We start from the raw sequence: 20,978 nt of genomic DNA on the forward strand, positions 1-20,978 counted from the left end.
TGTCTCTCCATGAAAAACGAAATTGCTATAACTTGAGTGTAACTGGTCTGACCTGGTCTAAACTTCACATTAGATAATAGTCCCGCCCTGAACACCTCTACATGACAATATTCAGTCATAGTGATAGTGCCACCTGCTGGCAACAGGAAATGACATTTTAGAAAAATGAATTTTAGACCTTGACATGGTCCTCCTGACAGGCTGACAATATCCACCTCAAAAGGTTAGAAAAGACTTAATGCATTAGCAGTGCTGTAGAGTGAAGTTCATGATGTTTTCTTACACACTGTTGCCCTTATGCCATGGTTCACATTGATGTTTCGACATAAAACTGACAGTTGCTGTAACTCCAGTATGTCTTGTCCAAGCAACTCCACTTCTTACACAATTTTTTAAGACTCCAGGCTTGAACACATCTACATGACAGTATTCTGTGTTAGTCATAGTGCCACCTATCAGTAACAGTTAACAAAATGTTTTTGACTTTGACTTATTCATCCTAACAGCTTAACCATATACAACTCAAATGTTGTCAGAAAAGCCTTAAAGGTCTCATATTATGCCCCTTTCTGGTAAGTCTTTATAGGTCTCAGAGGTCCTCAAAACATGCTTTCGAAGTTTGTTTCATAAAACACCACTCGGATCATGCAGATCAGCGTGTCTTTATACCCCTCTATTTCAGCCTCTCTCAAAACGAGCTGTTTCTGTGCCTGTAGCTTTAAATGCAAATGAGCTGTGACTAGTCGCGCCCCTCTCTGGTGGTGGGCGTGGCTTGAATCAGCCGGTCCTGCCTGCTATGTTTACGCTGAACACCATGACGGACATGGCTGTTGTCAGACGCGGTAGATTTTAAACATCTAATTTTGATCCAGAGGAGGCTCCTGCAGAAATTCAAACACTGCGGATGTTGCCGGACGTGTCTGAATGGTAAGTCTACAACTTTGTGTGTCTTGATACTTTACAGTTAGTCGATGTGTGTGTTGGTACAACGTTAAAATGTAACTAGCTCGGTAGCTAATGCTAACTGTAATTTTGGCGAATAAGTGACATTATAATTTGTGAATATAGTTAACCGTCATGTCTCCGGTGAGACACGTTAATACTCTGTGGACAAAGGACCTCTACAAGTGTTACAGGTGTCCCAATTACTGACATATTTTGACGATTGCTGACAATAATTATCTTTGTTTTCCAATATTCTCTGCAGAGATGACTATCAAAATAGTCCTTTATGTAGCCACATTTTTTTTTATCATAATACTGAACTTGTTTTAGTATATATAAAAAATTTCAGTCCGTCTGTATAATTTATTATCATTTTATCATCAGTTTTCAGACGTCAAGTCTGTGTGCAGTGGTTTGTAAATTACACTGTGCTCCATCTCCACATAATGTGCAACAATTTACCTGTTCCTATATTATGTATTTGAAATTTGCCAAAGCTTCCTGCTCATCCATCACAGCTTGTCTAATGTCTTTCAGGTTTGAATTTCATAGGCCTAATATTTTGTTGAAATATTTACATTTTTCTAAATTTTGTGGATATGCTCACAACAAATCTTAGAATAGACTCTGGATGAATTTATTTATATGAGCATTTAAATCAACCAATGCTCTTATTATAATACATGTATCCTATAACACTTGTCCCTATCTTCAGCATACTGTTTTACACTAGTATGTGTACCACTGCTGTATATATTGTTGTACATCACTTACATACAAATGCATATGTTTACATATTCTTACACGTCTTAGGTTTTTTTCTACTGTTGTATATAGTTTAATTCACAATGCACATGTTAACTAATATTTTATTTTTATTTCTTAAAAGCTTTATCTCTACAGAATATTTTTATCTTAATTTCTATATTCTATATGCTTATATTTGTAGAAATATATGTATATACTTATATTCCAGTCTTCCTTGAATGAGTTTAACTGTAACACTACCAATTTCCCTCCTGGGATCAATAAAGTATATCTGATTGTGATAAGTCATTGTATATTGAGCAGGATAATGTACAGTGAGCAGGTCAGTATTGTAAAATAAACCTCTTCAGAATGAAGTAAGACCCTCTGTTTTGTGTCAGGGTCCTGCATCATCCTGTCAGGGTTTATTTCATGACACTGACAGAAAAGATTTTCACAATATTGTTAGTTGTATTTATGAAGATAAGATCAGATTTTTTACAGTTTGCTTTACATTACTTAAGTTGGCATAACATTACAGTGTTCACTAAACACCATGAATGGAGAAACACACCCCAAAATAAACAGATACTGTTCATATTAAACATGACTTCACAAGACACACGTTTTATACATACTGTGAGGCATTTATTGAATCGCATATATCACATCGTATAACATGTCAAATGATGTACCTATCATCCATGACAGTAAACAGAAAGATTCACTGAATCCATTTGAAAAAAAAAAAAAACTTTGACACATCAAAGATTGATGTTTTTGAGGCTAAACTGTTAACTGGACATCTTTTCCATATGTTTCATTCGTTACAGGTATCAGCCTATAGGTTTCCTCGTCACTCCTTGTCAAAGCCTGTCTGGTTCTTAGGATTCGCACCACGTTTCCTGACGCCCAGGGCCTCTATGTTGGATTCAGACCTCCTCTCAGTTGAACCAGGACACACAGCTGGCGATGACCTTCTCCTTGTCTGGCTCCTCATACTGTGGACTCAGGTCCTCTAAATCTTCATCCCTGTCTGGCACCAGGTCCGGAAACACTTTCTCAAAGATGGGGTCCATTAAGTTGGCCACATATCCTGTGCAATATTACAGAAAGATTTTGTTTAAACTTCAAAAAAGTCAGTGCATTATGTTTATGTGTGTATATATATATAAGTTATTAATTTTCTATTTTATTTCTTTTTTTTTGTTGAAACCTTTACAACAACTGTTACAGTGATACAGTAAATACAACATGTACATGACTTAATTTTAGTTACAAATAAAATAATGTAACACTTACAAAACATGGGCTCAGTCTTCACTGGTTTTGTTCTACAGGCTCCTCTCATGGTCTTTGGGAAGTGCACTTTGAAGAGTTGGTGTCCACCAGATGTGATGTGTGGTTTGTCAGCAGGTTCACTGATACATGACAACCAGGCAGAGTCTGAAAGTACAGCAGTACAGAGAAAATCAAAGATGTAAATAATGAACAACAGTAAATATTTTTTACAAATTAAATGTAACCACACTTTCATTTACCTGCACAGCATTCCAAGAAATGGAAACACCAAGAGTCAAGTGCCACTGAGACAATATATGCAATCATACACTGCTATTGCCTAATATATTTATAATAACAGCTGATGAGTGTGACTTGGTCATTGTTACTATGCCGTTTTTGTGAGTAAAAAGTGAGTAGTCACATGATTTTATGAATTGTATTGATATCAAAGCAAAACAGTTGTCATTATGGACGTGTCCCTCTCCCCCTCCTGCATGTCCTGCACCCCATCTGTGTTGTTTGTAATGTAATGCAGGACTACTGTTACCGTACTGTTGTCCTTTAGCGCATCAGTGTTGAAGCACCGTAAACACTGAATAGATGAGGGGGTGATGTTGGTGAGGAAGCTGTTGAACTGGAGAAATTAAACTTATTTTCTGATTATTTTGGTTCTTACATTCTAAGCACAGATAAACACAACTGCATACCTGCGCTAATCACAACGCCTGATTTAGTCTGAATTCAAGTTTCTCGGCTTGATTTTGCAGTAGGTCGCTACACATTTCAGCTATGAGACAGTTAGCAGCTTGATGCTAATCTAAGTTACACAGCAGGCAGAGGAGAGAGGAGGCGTCCATAACAACAGAGCCAATAACACAAACCCAGCAGCATGAAGTCACACAAAAACTGACATGAAAAACAGTCACCAGCATCCAATTTACTATTCTGTTTAGTTAACTGGCTTCATATGAGGCTTAACGTTCAGATTATCTTGACTCTCCCTCAATATTATACTCCAGCGCGTGAGCACACAGTAGATGCTACACATATTAGCCGCGATGCTAACGGCAGGATGAGCGGCTAAATACACAGTAAAGCAGCATAAAGATGATAAAACTTACCGCTGCCATGTCTGCAGTTATGTCACAGTCGGTACTGATCCATCCTTGAGCTTCAGTTTTGAAGTAAATCCTGCTTTGTACCGACCGTCGATGAAGAAGCAGTCTGAAGTAAAATGGTTAGCACCCGTACACACACGCAACACTTTACCGGTGTTGTGAGGACATTTTACTTAAAAATAAAATTAATAAATTAATCCACTGGGTCTTCTGTGGGTCAGATGACGGGAGTAAATGCAGACATTTGTGCTCGTTCCTGCAGCCAACAACAGAGGACTTGTTGTGCTTTCCTAGTGCCTTCAACATCTCAGTTTGCCTGTGTAGCGTTCCCGGAGAAAACGATGGCGAGCGGGAGGCGGACTCGTAGGTTTTCAGTGGGCGGCACAGACAGGCAGCACAGGGAGTGTCTCCGGCTCAGGGGAGGCACTTGCCCGGCTATGACGTCATAGCCGGGCACAAATCTAAACGGAGCGTTTTGGCCTACATTCACTGAAAGGTGGAGCAAGCAAGAGAGGGAGAGAGAGGATTGTTCTCATATCAGGGGAGTCTGAAGGCAGGCCGGGGACACATATTTTCACTGGAAAACCTTGAAAAAGTGCATTTTGCATAATATGTCCCCTTTAAGAGCATGGCAATAAACATAAGGTTGCTTTGCCATCAGTGTACACTGTTGAATTTACCTTAAACTTCACATGATCAATAACAGTCCAGGCTTGAACACGTGTACAGGGCAATATTAAATCAGTGTGGCAATGTGGCTCGATAGCACCCCCTGGCAACATTTCAACAATGTAAGTGAAAAGAGATGCAGCACCTGCATCCCTTTCACCTACATCTACAAAAATCGGTATGCAAAGGTATCATGCCCAAGTGTGCTAAAAATCCTGTTATAACTCAAAAACAACAGGAAGCTGGTCCTTTAAAATAAATCAGCAATTTTAGCAATTCTGAGGTTTTGTATTTTAACAAATTTCTACAGATTTCATGAGAGTGAATTCATTTCACTCACAGAGTGACACCTACTGGTAACAAGAGGTGGCTTATTTGTGACAAACATTTGATTCACCTTCAATCTCAATAGAGTGGTCTATATTCAATATACACCACATAATGCATAATTTATTTGTTTTGCAGTGCAATCTACTGAACAATGGCATTAACATTAAATTTCAATTTTTTCTGACTTGAAATACCTTTTTATTTTAGTCATACTACCTTAAACATTTTACAGTTCACATATTTGATCAGATACCACTAACGGAATACAATTATTGAAATCCGTTTAATGAAAATCATGGGGGCCTTCATGTACATCTCAAAATAATCAGCAAGGCACCGCAGGGTATCGAACCCCATCCCAGCTACACCAGGAGTACCATTACCAGTGCCTTTTGCTTTTTGACACTACATGGAAAGTAAAGCAAAACCTGCGTTAGCAACAGCATGTGTAGCAGAATTTCATGCAATATCTGTACTTTTTCCCTCACCAAATGTAGGTAATGGTATACATTGTGCAGCTTCCAGTTAGCGCTATATACATAAGCTAAATGTTTCTCCATACATGTTACAGTTGAACATGCTGTTGTAACACAGGAAAGGAAACCATGTTTTTATATTTTATATATGTGTATGTATATATACATATGGAGAGAGAGAGAGAGTAAAGAACATATAATAACATAGAGCAAATATACAGTATAACAAATGTTTAGGAAAATTGAAGCTAAACCTGCAATGTAACAGCATATGAGTGACAGCATTTCATATTATAGCACAAATGTGCATAATTTAGTTCACTGCATGGGAATCATTATGCTACACATTACATAAATGTTTGTCACATTTTATATGCTGTTGTAATGCAGGAAAAGAAACATAATATCCCCTGTGTAGAACACACACGCAAGAACATAGCTACAAGAACTTGTACGGAAAACATGTATATAATATTATTATGAAAAGGGACTGACAGATACTATTACAGAAAACACATCACAACATGTATATGAGACTGACCAAAACTGTACCACTCATTCTACTATCAACACAACCCCAATACTATCAACCTCATAACCTCCATGCATTCTGCCCTTGTCCAGTAATAGAAGAAACCAACACTGTGTGTTATATATAATTATATATGCTAGACAATATGCATATTCCCACCCCAAATAAATAAAATACATCAAGTTTAATAAATACAGTTAAAACTACATTTCATTATGGCTACATCTCCTGACATGATCAACTAAACACTAATCACCTCCATAGAAACCTTATCAAAACAGTCATCAAAAACATATTAAAGGACTTTCATGTACATGTCAAAATAGTAAGCAAGGCACCGCAGGGAATTGAACCCCATCCCAGTAAAACCAGGAGTACCATTACCAGTGCCTTTTGCTTTTTGACACTACATAGAAGGTAAAGCAAAACCTGCGTAAGCAACAGCATGTGAGTAGCAGAATTCATATTCTGCAATAATTGTACTTTTTTGTCACCAAATGTGGATAATTATATGATTAGTGTAGTTTTCAATTGGTAGTATTTATGAGCTAAATGTTCCCCAAACATCTTTCTGTTAAACATGCTGTTGTAACACAGGAAACGAAACCTTGTCAAACAGACAACGACATAGAGCAAACATACACTATAAAATTTTTTTTGTTGTTTTTGTTTTTTGTATTGAACACACAAACAGACAATGACAGAACAAACATACACTATAACATTTTTTTTTTTGTTGTTGTTTTGTTTTTTTTGTATTGAACACACAAACAGACAATGACAGAGCAAACATATACTATAACATCATAAATGTTTGTTGAAATAGAAGCTAAACCTGCATTGCAACATACAAGTGACAGCATTTCATATTATGGCACAATTGTGCTTCATTTAGTTTGCTAAATGTCAATCATTACACTCCACATGACATAAATGTTTGTCAATTTTTTTTTTAAATTCTACTTATAAATGCTGTTGTAATGCAGGAAAAGAAACCTATTTCCCCTCTGTGGAACACACATGCAAGAACATGGCTACATGAAGTTGAAGGGAACACATGTATGATAGCTATGAAAACAGACAGCATGATACAAGTATCACAGAAAACACATCACATGCATACAATGGGACTGATGTAAAGTGTACCATTCATTCTACACTGACCACAACTGACAACAACCTGCACGCACTCTGTCCTTGTCCAATGAGTGAAGTACTCAAAACAGTATACCTATTCCACGACTCTATGCACTATACATAAATACACACTAGGCGATCTGGACACGGTTGATCCATCGTCAAATAAATAATTTAAGTAATAAATAAAGTAAAAACGACATGTCATAGTTTCATCTATTGACATGATCAATAAAACACCCGTCATCTCCACTCTGATACAAGTAAACAAAACACTATCCCTATTCCTTGACCCCACTATTTCATTACAAATGTACACAATAGGCAAGCTGGATATACTCAACCCATGAGCAAATGAATAAATATATACCTACATTTCATAATGGTTTACTCTCTTACATAGCATGAAAACACCAACTAGCACCACAAAAACCTCAACTTGATCTGTTCAGTAAAAAAAAATTAACTATTGTCTGCTGTATTCTGCCGTACATTCTCCCTCATCATTACAAGTCCTGGATGCAAAAGAACAAAGAATCCCTTCATGGTCACTGAAATACGTCGGGAACACCATTGCCTCTACATCATAATGTGTTGTTTTTACATACACATGATCAATTAATGTGCCCTTCTCTGTTGTGGGTTGTTTGATATATTGATCAAACCCCTTTTCTGTTAGAAATCTGCAGATTGTTGAAGATTTTAATAAATTATCATTGAAATCTCCCATGATAGCTATGGTATTACTTAGTGGATTTAGCCAATCAAGTAACTTACCTAAATTTTGTTTAAACCAAGACATGGGATAAGATGGTGGTCTATAAATTACAGCTATTAATACGTTATATCTGACATAGTTGATAATTAAACATTCTATATTTACATTTGGTGGCTGGATAACATTACATGCCAAATTGTCTGCACTATACATGCCAACCCCACCATGTTGTTGGCTTTGAATTTCAATCAATTTGGGGTTATTACTACTGTACGATAAACTCCGTGGCTGACTATGAAAACTATAATCATTAATGTTTACATTTTCCAATGAGGGCACTTCAGGCAGCCACGTTTCTGTAACAGCAATACAGTTAAGCTGCAAATGCTGTGTACAAGCCACCAAATCTGTTACATGTCGACTTAAATTTTGCACATTCATCAAAAACACATTAAAGGTATGTGTGTTGATGTTGTGCCTTGCAATATTTTGGACCAAGAAGGGAGGCATATTTTCAATTGCATCCTTGATACTGTCTTTGCAATATAACACCTTTTCATCAAAATCCTGAATAATCAAACCTGACAAACTTCTAACGCGACTTAAAGCAACATACGCCTGACCAGCTGCAAAAATTCTCTTCAAAGAAACTACAGCCTCATCTACAGTAAGTCCCTGCACTTTATGAACCGTTAGAGCCCAATCTAGTTTAAAGGGAAATTGCTGTCGCAGTCCACCTTTCATTGTGGCCTTTTCCTCTTCTGGTTCAATACCTGTAGATCCTGCTAAATCAACTGAAACACTTGCACACCGTTTCCTCCTCTGTGCACCAACATGTTCGTCATCAAACTTGACATACACTTTGAGGGGAAATTTACTACGCTCTGACATAACTATATGCGTGACAGTACCACAAACGCCATTAACCAGACCATCCTTCACATCTATGTTTTTACATAACATTACACGCGCATCCTTCCCCAACAACTGCTCCGACAAACAGGTGTTCGGTGCTTTGGCATGATGCCCTTTGATTAGCTGAAGTTTACCTGATTTTTTATTATTTACAAAATCCTGAGCATCTACCTGGATGTACTCAGGACACGTCTTAAACAACTGCTCATCGTTGTGCTCATTTACTTGTCTGTTTGTGGGAAATATATGTAAAGCTGAGCTGACGTCACCACTTTCACACTGTTTCAATATCATGCATTGGGGTCCCCTTTGGACGTGTTCGAATCCTGTTCAACAACTCTGCAAACACCTTATCTTTTTGTCTAACTGTTTCTTTTAATTCCACAACACTAAACAGACAAGACCACAAATTAACGCCTACATTGTCAACATACAGGGGTTTCCCTCTGACCGGAGGCAACTGATAAAAATCTCCCACGGCAATTACATTAACATTCCCAAATGGGGAAAAATCACCTGTCTGTTTAATCTGTCTTAATCTACCGTGAACATATGCCAGCAGATTGTGGTCAACCATAGATATTTCATCAATGATTAAAATTTGGAGATTACTGTATTTAGCACGTAAAGAATTCAGCTTTTCCTCACCCAAAGGTGTGTAAGGTAAGCGAATATCTTTACCAATACTAAATGCATTATGAATTGTTGTTGCATGCAAATTGTATGCAGCAATCCCTGTAGGAGCAGTTAACAACACACAAATATCATCAGGATGACGACAAACTGTTGACAACAACCTAACTGCCTCATACTGAACAGCTCTTATCAAATGGCTCTTTCCTGTCCCTGTACCACCTGTAATAAAAACATGTAACGGGTCTGGATTTTCCCCCATTACCTTTTCTAAACACCACTGTCTAATCTGATAAAAAACAGACATCTGTACATCATTTAGTGATCTAATCAACGCCAAACTGTCACTTCTACACATGATGTTACTGTTCTTTTCTAAATGTGCAACTTGTTCACTACTAGCAGCTAAATCTGGATTGTTGTCTGGGTGCTCCTCCACTAACTGTTCTGCCTCTTTTAACTCTTCCACACACTCTAAACGTTCCCGCTCCTGCTCTGGGCACAACTCACACCAAGCGTCTTCCATTACACCATTACTATCTATTGAATTTTGAATATTATCCAACTTCTCTGCATCTATTTCAAACTTGTTCCTATTGTTCTCAACAACTGACCTAACCAAATATACAGAGCCATCACTAAGTCTCACCTGACCATTCTCATAAAACTGTTCATAAGATTCAAACCTTGGAGGTTTTAGCTGCACATCTGCACGATACGGAAAGAACAACTGCAAACTACTTTGATGAAACAACTCAGGGTTCTTTGTTACAGAAAAACGTGCATACCTAACTACTGCAGGCTGAGTTCGTGTTCTTTTCATTACAAATCCTAAATTATTTTTCAACTTAATCTTATTACTGGACTTCTCATTTTTTCCCAAAACACGATACTCTGACGCAAATGTTGCCAAACACATATCATTAAAAACCGAATCATTTGGCCTATTCTTGTAACGGTCAACTAAACTAGTCATCCACATGTCCTCTGTGGTGAGTGTCTGGGATGACGCCTTTTGTCTCAAAACACTTAATGGCAAACTCATCTTCACTACATGGTCACCCGTCGGCACAAACACAACTTTCCTGGAACACTCCTTTAAATGCATATTCGTCAGTCGAAAAACCGCCTCTTGCGCACAAACGTCTCTATTGTGCAAATACACACTTCCTAGCCTTTTCATGGCATCTTTCGCACTAACATTTCCCTCTTTAGAAGCCTCTCTCTGTGCATTACCTAACAACAGTCCCATTTCCTTCTCAGCTTTCGATATGTAAGAAATAATATACACTACACAAGCATAAGCATCAACTACATACTGGATATCCATATTGGCATTCCAGCACTTCAACAGCAGTTTACTATACTGATTAATCCAAACTTCGTTTGCCTGCCTTTTCAACACAACTTCCGTCTTCCTAGCAAAACGTTCATATGCTTTCTCAAAGATTTCCTGATTAATACCTAAACTTTTAAACAAATGTTCTGTACCGTCATAGCTAACTGTTTCATCTGCAAGAGCATTCTTAATGGCAGTCAAAATGCCACTTGCTAGCTCTTTTTTCATCCTCCTCTTTTTCTGCTCTTCCTTTTTACACGCGCATGATTCTGACACCTCTGCCTTCTCTACTGAACACTTACATGATTTGTCACCATCGTCCTCACTTTCACTGCGACATATAAAATGTTCAAGCTGACACTGGCCTGGGAAAATTGAATCAACAAACAGTCTTTTTCTTTTTACAAGTTTTTGAATGCCGCTTGGAATGTTGTTGCACGGATGACACAATCTCCAATAATGTGTCATCATCTGATGGCAATTCACAAATCACATATTTGTCAATAAACTCAATTACCGCTTCATCCGAATCTCTATCAATTTGTGGGGCATCGTGGACCCAAATCAAACAATGAATATGAGGAGAGCCACGTTGTTGGAATTCTACACGATAAAAGTAATCTTTTATTTTGCCAATTGGATGTGAGGGAGACATAAGGACTTCCCTCACAAAAATATGCCATCGATAGTCAAACATTCTTGCTGCAGTAACAGGATTACGACGCAACAAATCACACCTATCTGCCCACTCCAAGTCGTCCACTGTCTGCGTTCTCCCTTCCTGTTTCAAAATACTATTAATAAGATTTTCCCACCGCATATCTGCCGACGAAAAGGAACAAAACCAAGTGGGAATGCCAAGCTGACGAACGCAAGCTAACAAATGACGCTGTGCTCCCTGCCAAAAAGCTGGAGTACCTCTTATAGGTTTGAGAAAACGGAATCCATCATCAAACTCCAACAATTTCTTCAAAGACTCTTCACTATTTAACAGATCATCACCAACTTTTTGAGGTGAACAACCTCCCTTTCCTTTCCGTAACGCAATTGATACATTTGACACGACCTGTTCAACCTCAGACATGTACTGAGCAAAAAAGATATACTCAACATTTTGTCCAAATCTACCGTCAGCATGTAATATCCTGTTATTAAAATAACGCGACAATGTCAACCGATACTGTCTGCTGTCATGAAAAGTATCACATCCTGTTGGAAAGAACACAGGACAAGATCTTGCTTCATTATTCTGATCTGAAAGGAGTTTCACTGGGCTATTCCCTTCTGCTGGAGCCACATTCAATATGCCATCAAAATGCTGATCCAGTACTTCTTGACCAATATCAACTGGCATAAGACACGTATCCTGGAACATACAATGCTGCTGCCTATCATGTAAAAGCTCATCTTCACCAGCATCTGCACAGAGTTCACCATTTTCTACATTGTTCTCCTTTCCTACATCATCATCAAGTTCCCTACAAAACTCATTGATCCATTCTTCATTAAATTCTACATCTCTATAATGCACATTGTTCTGTTTCAAATACTGCAATGCTTTCCTTACATGCATGCTATCCACAAACTGATACTCATAATGCCCTTTATATGTTAGTTTCCGCTTCAGTTTTACAGGCAACAGAGATCCCTCCATATTTGAACGGGGCAGCAAATTGCTTGTTTGCTCAATGTTTGCAGGAACACACGTTACAGGCCCATGAACACCATTCTGCCTACCTTTAGGCAATGCCAACATTTTCATAAAAGGAATGTGTAGTGCAATCAAATGTTGTTCTAAGCTATTCAAACAAGACAACTCTGGTGGTACAGGATCAACACCCAAGCTATTTCATGCACATTCAGGTGGCACTTCACCTTTATTAATCTTGCAATTACATGTGTAGCAAATCCACAACTGACATCTAGATGTATTCAATCACGGGCACGGCATTACGCAGTCCTTACTACATTTGTGTAAATAATCTTCAGTTATACATCTATCTGCTACTGAAGCCATGGCCTTATTTTTACAATAATCACTTATTTTACAGTGTAAAACCTGATGCCTAAACAACAATCTATGACAGACACAACACACAAATTCCGGCCCTTCCTTTACTTTTTCTAAAAACTGCTCAATAACAAAATCAAACTGCTCTGCCTTTTTTTTTCATTTGTAGCCTCTTCAATTTGTTTCCTGCTTTAACGCGCTTCCTATGCTCAAGATTTCCATGATACTTTTTTGTACTCTTACACTTTACATTCTGCCTGTGTAACGCATTTAACCAATATTTACTTTTACTGATTTCAAGAAGTTTCTGTCTATGCAACAAATTTGACTGATATTTTTCTTTACTCTGTGCCTTCACTTTCTGTCTATGCAACAAATTTACCTGATATTTTTCTTTATTCTGCGCTTTCACGTTCTGTCTATGCAACAAATTTACTTGATATTTTTCTTTATTCTGCGCTTTCACTTTCTGTCTATGCAACAAATTTCCCTGATATTTTTCTTTACTCTGCGCTTTCACTTTCTGCCTATGCAACAAATTTCCCTGATATTTTTCTTTACTCTGCGCTTTCACTTTCTGCCTATGCAACAAATTTCCCTGATATTTTTCTTTACTCTGCGCTTTCACTTTCTGCCTATGCAACAAATTTCTCTGATATTTCTCTATACTAATTTTCTTAAGTTTCTGCTGACGTACCATATTTTTATAATAGTTCAAGTTCCATTTCCTTTTCAAATAATTAGAATAACAATATTTGCTCTTTGAAGTACATATACCTGCAGTATTCTGTGGCTGCACTACAGAACTCCTTCTACGCATGTACTGTGTTTCTGACATATCACGTACTTTGCACAAATCAAAGCAAAACTGCTTATCAGAATGCTGAACACAAACTACAGGCTCAAAATGACTACTATTCACTTTTAAATATATTCCTTCACTACACAACAATTTACTGCTACAACAATACCCCTTCCATCCCTCACCACTGTTCACAAATATATCCACTCCAAAAGCATTAGCTGCAGCCTGAATTTCAAGTTCTGTTACAGAGTGCCCTACTCTCTCCATCTGCGATTTCTCAATATAATCTGACATTGAAGCATAACCTTTCCCTACAAAGGTCATGTGGTTCTTCATATATTTAACAACAGTCAGTCTTACCTTACGATGCTTTTTCTGGGACCCACTGATTACCTGGCTCACTGCTCTAAAAAAACTATTACCATCCTCCACAACTTTGTTGCTTTTACAAACAATACCTAAATACCCAGACACAGTTGGCTCTTGTACATCCTGTTTTTCAAAGTCTATATCACACTTACTACATAGTATTTTTGCTGCTTCAGTACACAAAGGATTAAACTTGAAGGTGCCTTTGTCCTGCTGTTGTCCAACAAAATCATCTTGAATTTCAACTACAGAACTTGGACAAGAACTCTGTACACCAACAGCACAACCTTTTACTTTAAGTTGCCGCCTTAGATTATAACTACTGGAACAAAACACTTTGCAATAACCATAACAAGTTTGCATTTTAGGCTGCTGAACACAAGCAACAGTCTCATAATGGTTACCATTGCAATTTTCTAAATAAATTCCCTGATCTGACAACAGTCTATTCTGGCACCTATACTCAAGCCAGCGATCCTGAAAATATGTATATATATTAAGTCCTAAACAATCTGCTGCTGCATAAATCTCCAGTTCTGTGGCCCAGCTGCCACCAGAACCCATTCTTGACTTCCTGAGATAGTCTCCCATTGAAGAATACTCACTTCCAAGCCTACCCTTATATGCCACATCATTACTTCTCAACCGTTTAACCACAGCACGTCTAATCACTCTATGATTAATCCTGTGTACCAGACACAGCTTGACTGACTGCTCTAAAGAAACAGTTTCCATCACCAACTCATTTCTCCGTCCTACATGGAGCCCCTAACAAACCAACATTTGTACAACCTAAGTCAACTTTTTCTGACTTAACATTTAACTGTGTGCACAGAGCCTGTGCAACGTGACTGCGCAGAAGGTTAAACTGAAACTGTTTCTTCTGTACCTCACTGACAAATACTACATCTGAATTAACTGAATTAACATCACTCTTTTTTACCTTCTTTGATGTGGACGTACCCAAAGAAATCTTACGCTTCACACCTGTCTGACCTTTACACTCTGACTGTTGAGATGAACTACAACCCTGCACACTCTTGCTGACTACTGAACCTGAAGACAAATGACTAACATCAGTCTTTGTATCTTTACAAAGGACAGAAGGCGTTTCCCTTCCACTAAGCGACGCGGCCAAATTACAAATGTAATTATACAGCTCATTAACACAACTAAAATACACAACAACACTTTTTCCATTTGCATCTGCCATCCCTTCAGCACTACGCGTATGAGAGTCCACAACTGCATACTGCCCGTTTTGACAAATGATGACACACGTGCTACTACACACTGTTAGAAAACATGTGTCATATTTGGCAAACATCTTTTCTAATCCACTGCGTAGAGATGTGTGTACACCAGCCTGTATGAGGTCTCCATCGACCACATTAACATCACCGGATACAAAATCACCGTATTCAAACTTAAACTTCTGTCCATCGATCACTGACTGCTCAGGCAAATCAGGAACACATAACAGTTTGGACGACCCGCTAATCATGTCGTTATCTCGCAAGGACGTGTACAGCTGATCACCTAAAAATACAACCGTGTCCAGATCCTTCGTCTGCCATGTAAACACACTATCAACTGAATGTTTGGCTACACTTGCCAAACCTACTGCCATACACTGCAGCCCTGCATATTTAAACAGAAGATCCCCCTGATGGAATGATCCTCTGACACCATTTTTAACCCTAACAGAACTGCTACCCTCAACCTGAGCTGCAACTTTGACAACATCACTATCACTGACTGCAGCACTACTCATGTCAGGATCAACTTGACATGCCTTGACAGAAATACTACAAACCGCATACCACTGTGCATCTAAAGACGTTTTTAGATCCCTGATGTGAAGCATCAGGTCAGGAAGGCATGTGTTGAAAACAACCACAGCCGTGCCAATTTTGGACGCAAAGCCAGACCTGTCACATGTGCCACAATCAACCACCACAAAATAATTGTGGTGATGAATAATAACACTAACTGCACCACTGAGGTCCAACAGACACATCCCATTCCTCAACAAGTGCTCCTGCAAACTATCATACATGACAGTCTCCTCTTCCGGTAGCTCAAAATCCCTATAACCTGGCGGACCAATAGCCACATTCCAGTTCCTGCCAAAAACACTGTGCTGCTCAATCAACTTACATAACTGCTTTTGTTTAGCATCGATTTTCCTGTTTTCCTGAGTTACGAACGCGGCCAACTTCCTACCCTCTGCACCTATCTCATCAACATCTGATGCTCGCCATGTACACACAGGAGCGATCACATGTTTAATGGCAGCCACAACACTACATGCTATCAACCTGTTCACATTGCGAGTCAATGGTGCCACTCTGACATCAGTCCCTGCAACAATGGATGACGGCAACGTTTCTGAACACCTGCAAGAAAGGGGGTTAGCGTCAGACTTACCTTTGACACGTGCGCTGCATTTGAAGGCTCTCCTCTGGCACCTTTAATATCAGTCAATCAATTAATACTTTATTGACACTTTTCATACAAACAAAATGTAAGACGAAGGGCGCCTCCAACACAACCTCCTTCATCACAGCCACTGGCACAGGACTGGCAGATGAAGGTCCAGTAGCCACCTCCGCAGCACCCACGGTCGTCTCCACATTAAAAAAAAAAACACAAAAAAAACAATGAATGAATTGCACATTATAAATTTAGAGAGCTTTTACATTAAAGGGAAAAGACAAATTGAGCAACCAACTTCAGTTAACATACATAGACAAAATTGGAGTATAAATTTTGAAATGCAATCATGGGTCATGTGCATTTCAAATTTACCATTACTTGGCTAAATTAATTCATTTATCTACCAACTAAACCTCTTTATTAATTTGCATGAATTACATTGAAATGTTGTTTTTAAATTTAAGTTTATACCACATTTATAATGACCATAACATAGCTTTGCTAACTCCATTCAAACAAAACATCATTCCCAGTAAGTGCATCAACCTCCTCCATCGCAGTTCGGGCTAGTGAGGCAGCACCAGCACGGGGGACGGGACGGGCAGGGGGGACGGGCACGGCAACCGGGACAGGGCTGGTAGGTGTCACCTGGGATGAAGACACCTCCACAACGCTCGATGCTGCCTCCAGCTAGAAAAAAAAATAAATAAATTAGTAATTTACATACTGATACACAATTATTGCTTTTGTGTGTATTATACTGTTTGTTCGTACTTAGTTACTTTTATTAACACAGATATACACTGCATAAAAATGAAATTAAGTTTGATTTTATTTCAATCTGTATATTGGATGCAACCTACAGGCTACCAATCAAAAGGACCTATTAATGACAGAAAATACTTAAGTCTTGTTTTTAACTATACTGTATATTGCAATTGGTTTGCATGCTCCAGTCAGAAATTAGACAATTTATACAAACCTCCACCGCTACAGCCTCGCGTTTAGGACTGGTCGCTGAAGCCTCGGTGCGACCTGGGGGGGAAGCATGTATTTTAATCATTGAATAAATACTACAAACATGTAAAAATTTCATTGCTGTCATCTACCCACACTGCCCAAATAATTACAAATTAGTCAAATATTACAATGAAATAAATGACCAACCTGCTGCCTAGCAGGCCTCCTCCTTGAGGCAACAGCTATCCGTCCTCGTTCCACATTTGGCGCGTAATGTAAGACAAACAAAAAACTTCTTGAAGACATATTTGAGGCATAGGTCCTTTTGTACAATATAAGCAGTCGTCACTGTGGTTAATTTATTGTTTGTCAGGACCAGGCTTGGGAAGTAATGGATTACTTGGATTAGGATTACATCATCTAGATACAAAAAAGGTAACTAATCCATTACAGTTAGAAATAAAAAGACAGTCTGTTTAAAGTTACATTTAGTAGAAATAATGATTTTCTTTGTAGCAGGATTACAACATGAAAATAAAAGACGATATACCACCATGCTCAGTGCACACACAATTACACACAGTACTTAAGTCTCACTGAAACCAGCTAATGTTCCAGTCAATTCATTATCATGTCCTCTAGTAATTAAAGTGTTTCACAATGTGGAAAAGAACTTATTTTTAGCCTTTAAATCTATCACTCAATTGCAAAGGAACAAATAGCTGGACAAACTAATAAAACTAACAATGAACGTAAAACATTTGGCTACACAATTGCATCACACTTTATATTATGGTAATCCAAAAGTAACAAAAAGTAATCAAGTTCATTACTTTAATATTGTTATACTTGAATTAGGTTCCAGCAGGTAAGTAGTTACTGTTTAGGAATACTTTTTTTAATTGTAACCCTCTCAGGCCTGGTCAGAGCTAAAGAAACATTTTGTAAAAAAGGCCTCAACACATAATTTGCATACAAATTACGTGCTTGCCATGTGGAACGGGCGTTGAGGCGCACACAGGGGTAGGCAGATGCGATGGAACAGCTTGATCCATCGCATCCAAAATGGCACTGCTGAACCGGATGGGATTCAGTGGGATGAAGCACTCCTTCAACACCACCTGTAAAAAAAAATGCACAAAGACCATTGCTGAAAATTTGTCTTGGTAAAAAGCAGACCAGACACAGCATAATAAAAACATGACAAACCTGCTGGTGAACCATCCTGTGTTTGTGTGCATCAGAGGACTGCGGGATGTCCTCGGGATGGTTTCTCTGTAATGACAAATATAGTTTGTATTTTGAGTACCCTTTGATCATTACTACATTAAACTGCTTAAGGAAACTTTTTTTTCCCAAAAAGTCACAAACATAATAACAGTGTCTAAAGTCCTACCTTCCGGTTCTTGCCAACAAGCGTCCATTCAAAAGGATTTGACGGACGTGGCACAACAATCTCTCCCTTCACGACCACCTTGGGAGCAAAGGTTCTCACAGGAGGCGGTGGTTTGTGAGGAACCTTGGGTTCGGGTGATGGTTTTTCAAGCTGCTGATAGGCCAAAACCCACAGCAGCTGGGCCAAGATCTGCATGCCACCATCATCGCTGAGGTGGACCTGCAAATAAACAATTAAAAAAAAAAAAATCATTCACAGAAAAGAAATTTTACAGTCAATATGAATCTGCAATGCACTAAACCTGACATATCAAATTCAAAGAAGCATAAATGAAACTTCTCTATTTGACATTTCATAATTACATATTCCACTTACACCATCTCTGCTCCACAAGTCTAGGCGGTCAAGGGGGAAGTGCTCAGCGGTGGGGTAGTACTTGATCCCTGTGGGGGTGGAGAGCATTGAAGCAGCTAAAGAAAACAGTGACTATAACGATTACAATATTTATTCATTCAGTTTGACTAAGAAGATATTACCTGTTATACAAGTAACTGCACTGGAGCTACAAACTTTTTAAACTTACCCATGCTGGCTGCCACTCTGCGAAACTCTTGGCGCATAAGGTCTTGCAGAACCAAGTCAACGTTAAGACGAGGCGTGAAGTCCTGGACAAAGACCTACACAAAATAATAGCTGTTATTACAAAACTGCATTTTCTTCTCAGAATGTCATAATCAAAAATATATATTATTTTAGTACACCTAATATAACCAACTTGCTTATAGTACTAAATATTATCTACTACCACTAAAAAAAATAAAATAAAAAAAAGATATACGTTTGGCCAGCGACTGCACGTGCTCAAGAGGAGCTTGCGGAAGGACGCTCCTGCCTCGTCGACGGTCCTGCTCGCTGTCAGGTCGTTGCTGGGGGCCATCACGCAGAGTGCGTCGGGTGTCCGAGCGACAGCAGCATGAAGCAACTCAGTCCTCAACTCAGCAGCACAGGCCCCCGGGGTGGACATAAAGCCAAAGGAGACGCGTCCCCCTGGCATTGTCACAAATCCATCTACGATGGCTCGTAGATGGGAGGCTCCCACAACAAGAACGAACTGAAACGAGAAAAAATATTTTTTTTTACAATTAAAATGTTTTGCAATTCCTCAAATCAAGAAATTTGTTTTTAAATTCTAAAGTAATATTACCTTCTTGTCTGGTGCCTCGGCTGGAATGACCAATTTGTGACTGCGTCCAGTCAGGGAAGAAATTGGCCACTGCAACACTTTGTGGCGGTAACCAGTACCGCAAGCTATTTATGAGACAAATTGCAATTAAAAACAAAAATGCAAAAATACTTTACAATCATGTGACAATATACACCTTACACATACAAGGAAAACATTTGAGAAATCACTTGGCAACATACGTGCACAGGAGTCGGTGCAAGCCCGCTGAGGTCCGAGGACCACAGTACGGCGCTCCGCCATTCTCCTCCTAGCTGCCTGAGAACAGCGGAAGGACTTGTCCCTTGGCATCTGAAAGTATATAAACACAACAGATTAATGGTGAACTGACAAGACATTCTCAGCCCACAGTTTGTGTACATTTACATTTTTTAAATACACCTATATTAAGAAAACAGCAATGGAAGTATTCAGATCCTTTAATTACTACTGACTCTAGAGGATGTGCTGACTGCCATTTACACTGACTCTGCATAAATACCTCATATAATCATGCTTTAAAAACATTCAAACTATCCCTTTAAGCAAACTAATAGTAGCACAGTATAAAAATATTCCACTACAGGTAAGACACACATTTAAAGATACATGACAAGAAGGGAATGTCTGTTTTAAAAGTAGAATCTGAAATGCTTGTTTTAATGTAACTAAACAAAATAATCTCACACAGTGAACAACCGACACTGTTACACAAATATTTACGAGGCTGAAGTTGGCATCCGATTCACAGCTTCTGATTGGAATTTTCCGGTCCACCTTAAAAGTGTCATAACGCCTGTAGATGGCGGCATTCAGTCGTTTTCCTAATTCATGAACTGAGAGCATCAAACATTGTAGGACGATGAAAAGAGAATCAACCCTAGATTACAACGGTATTTAATTAATCTAAAAACAAGGATTTTATTTATTTTA

General features: G+C 38.6%; 1 protein-coding gene across 1 annotated transcript; it reads right to left on the reverse strand.

Moving 5' to 3' along the window:
- Nucleotides 1-2,636: 2,636 nt before the first annotated feature.
- LOC146306354 (uncharacterized) lies at nt 2,637-20,357 on the reverse strand. Its single transcript, XM_084711779.1, has 9 exons — nt 20,249-20,357; nt 20,028-20,131; nt 19,662-19,934; nt 19,407-19,500; nt 19,199-19,266; nt 18,824-19,042; nt 18,411-18,548; nt 17,049-17,157; nt 2,637-2,788 (listed from the first exon to the last, which is right to left on the reverse strand). Exons 1-9 carry the CDS (start codon nt 20,355-20,357, stop codon nt 2,637-2,639), a joined length of 1,266 nt encoding a protein of 421 aa, XP_084567905.1.
- Between the last annotated feature and the right edge of the window lie 621 nt (nt 20,358-20,978).

This window comes from Lutjanus erythropterus, chromosome 23 (assembly GCF_056507025.1).
Source record: "Lutjanus erythropterus isolate fLutEry1 chromosome 23, fLutEry1.hap2, whole genome shotgun sequence".
Taxonomy (NCBI): domain Eukaryota; kingdom Metazoa; phylum Chordata; class Actinopteri; order Lutjaniformes; family Lutjanidae; genus Lutjanus; species Lutjanus erythropterus.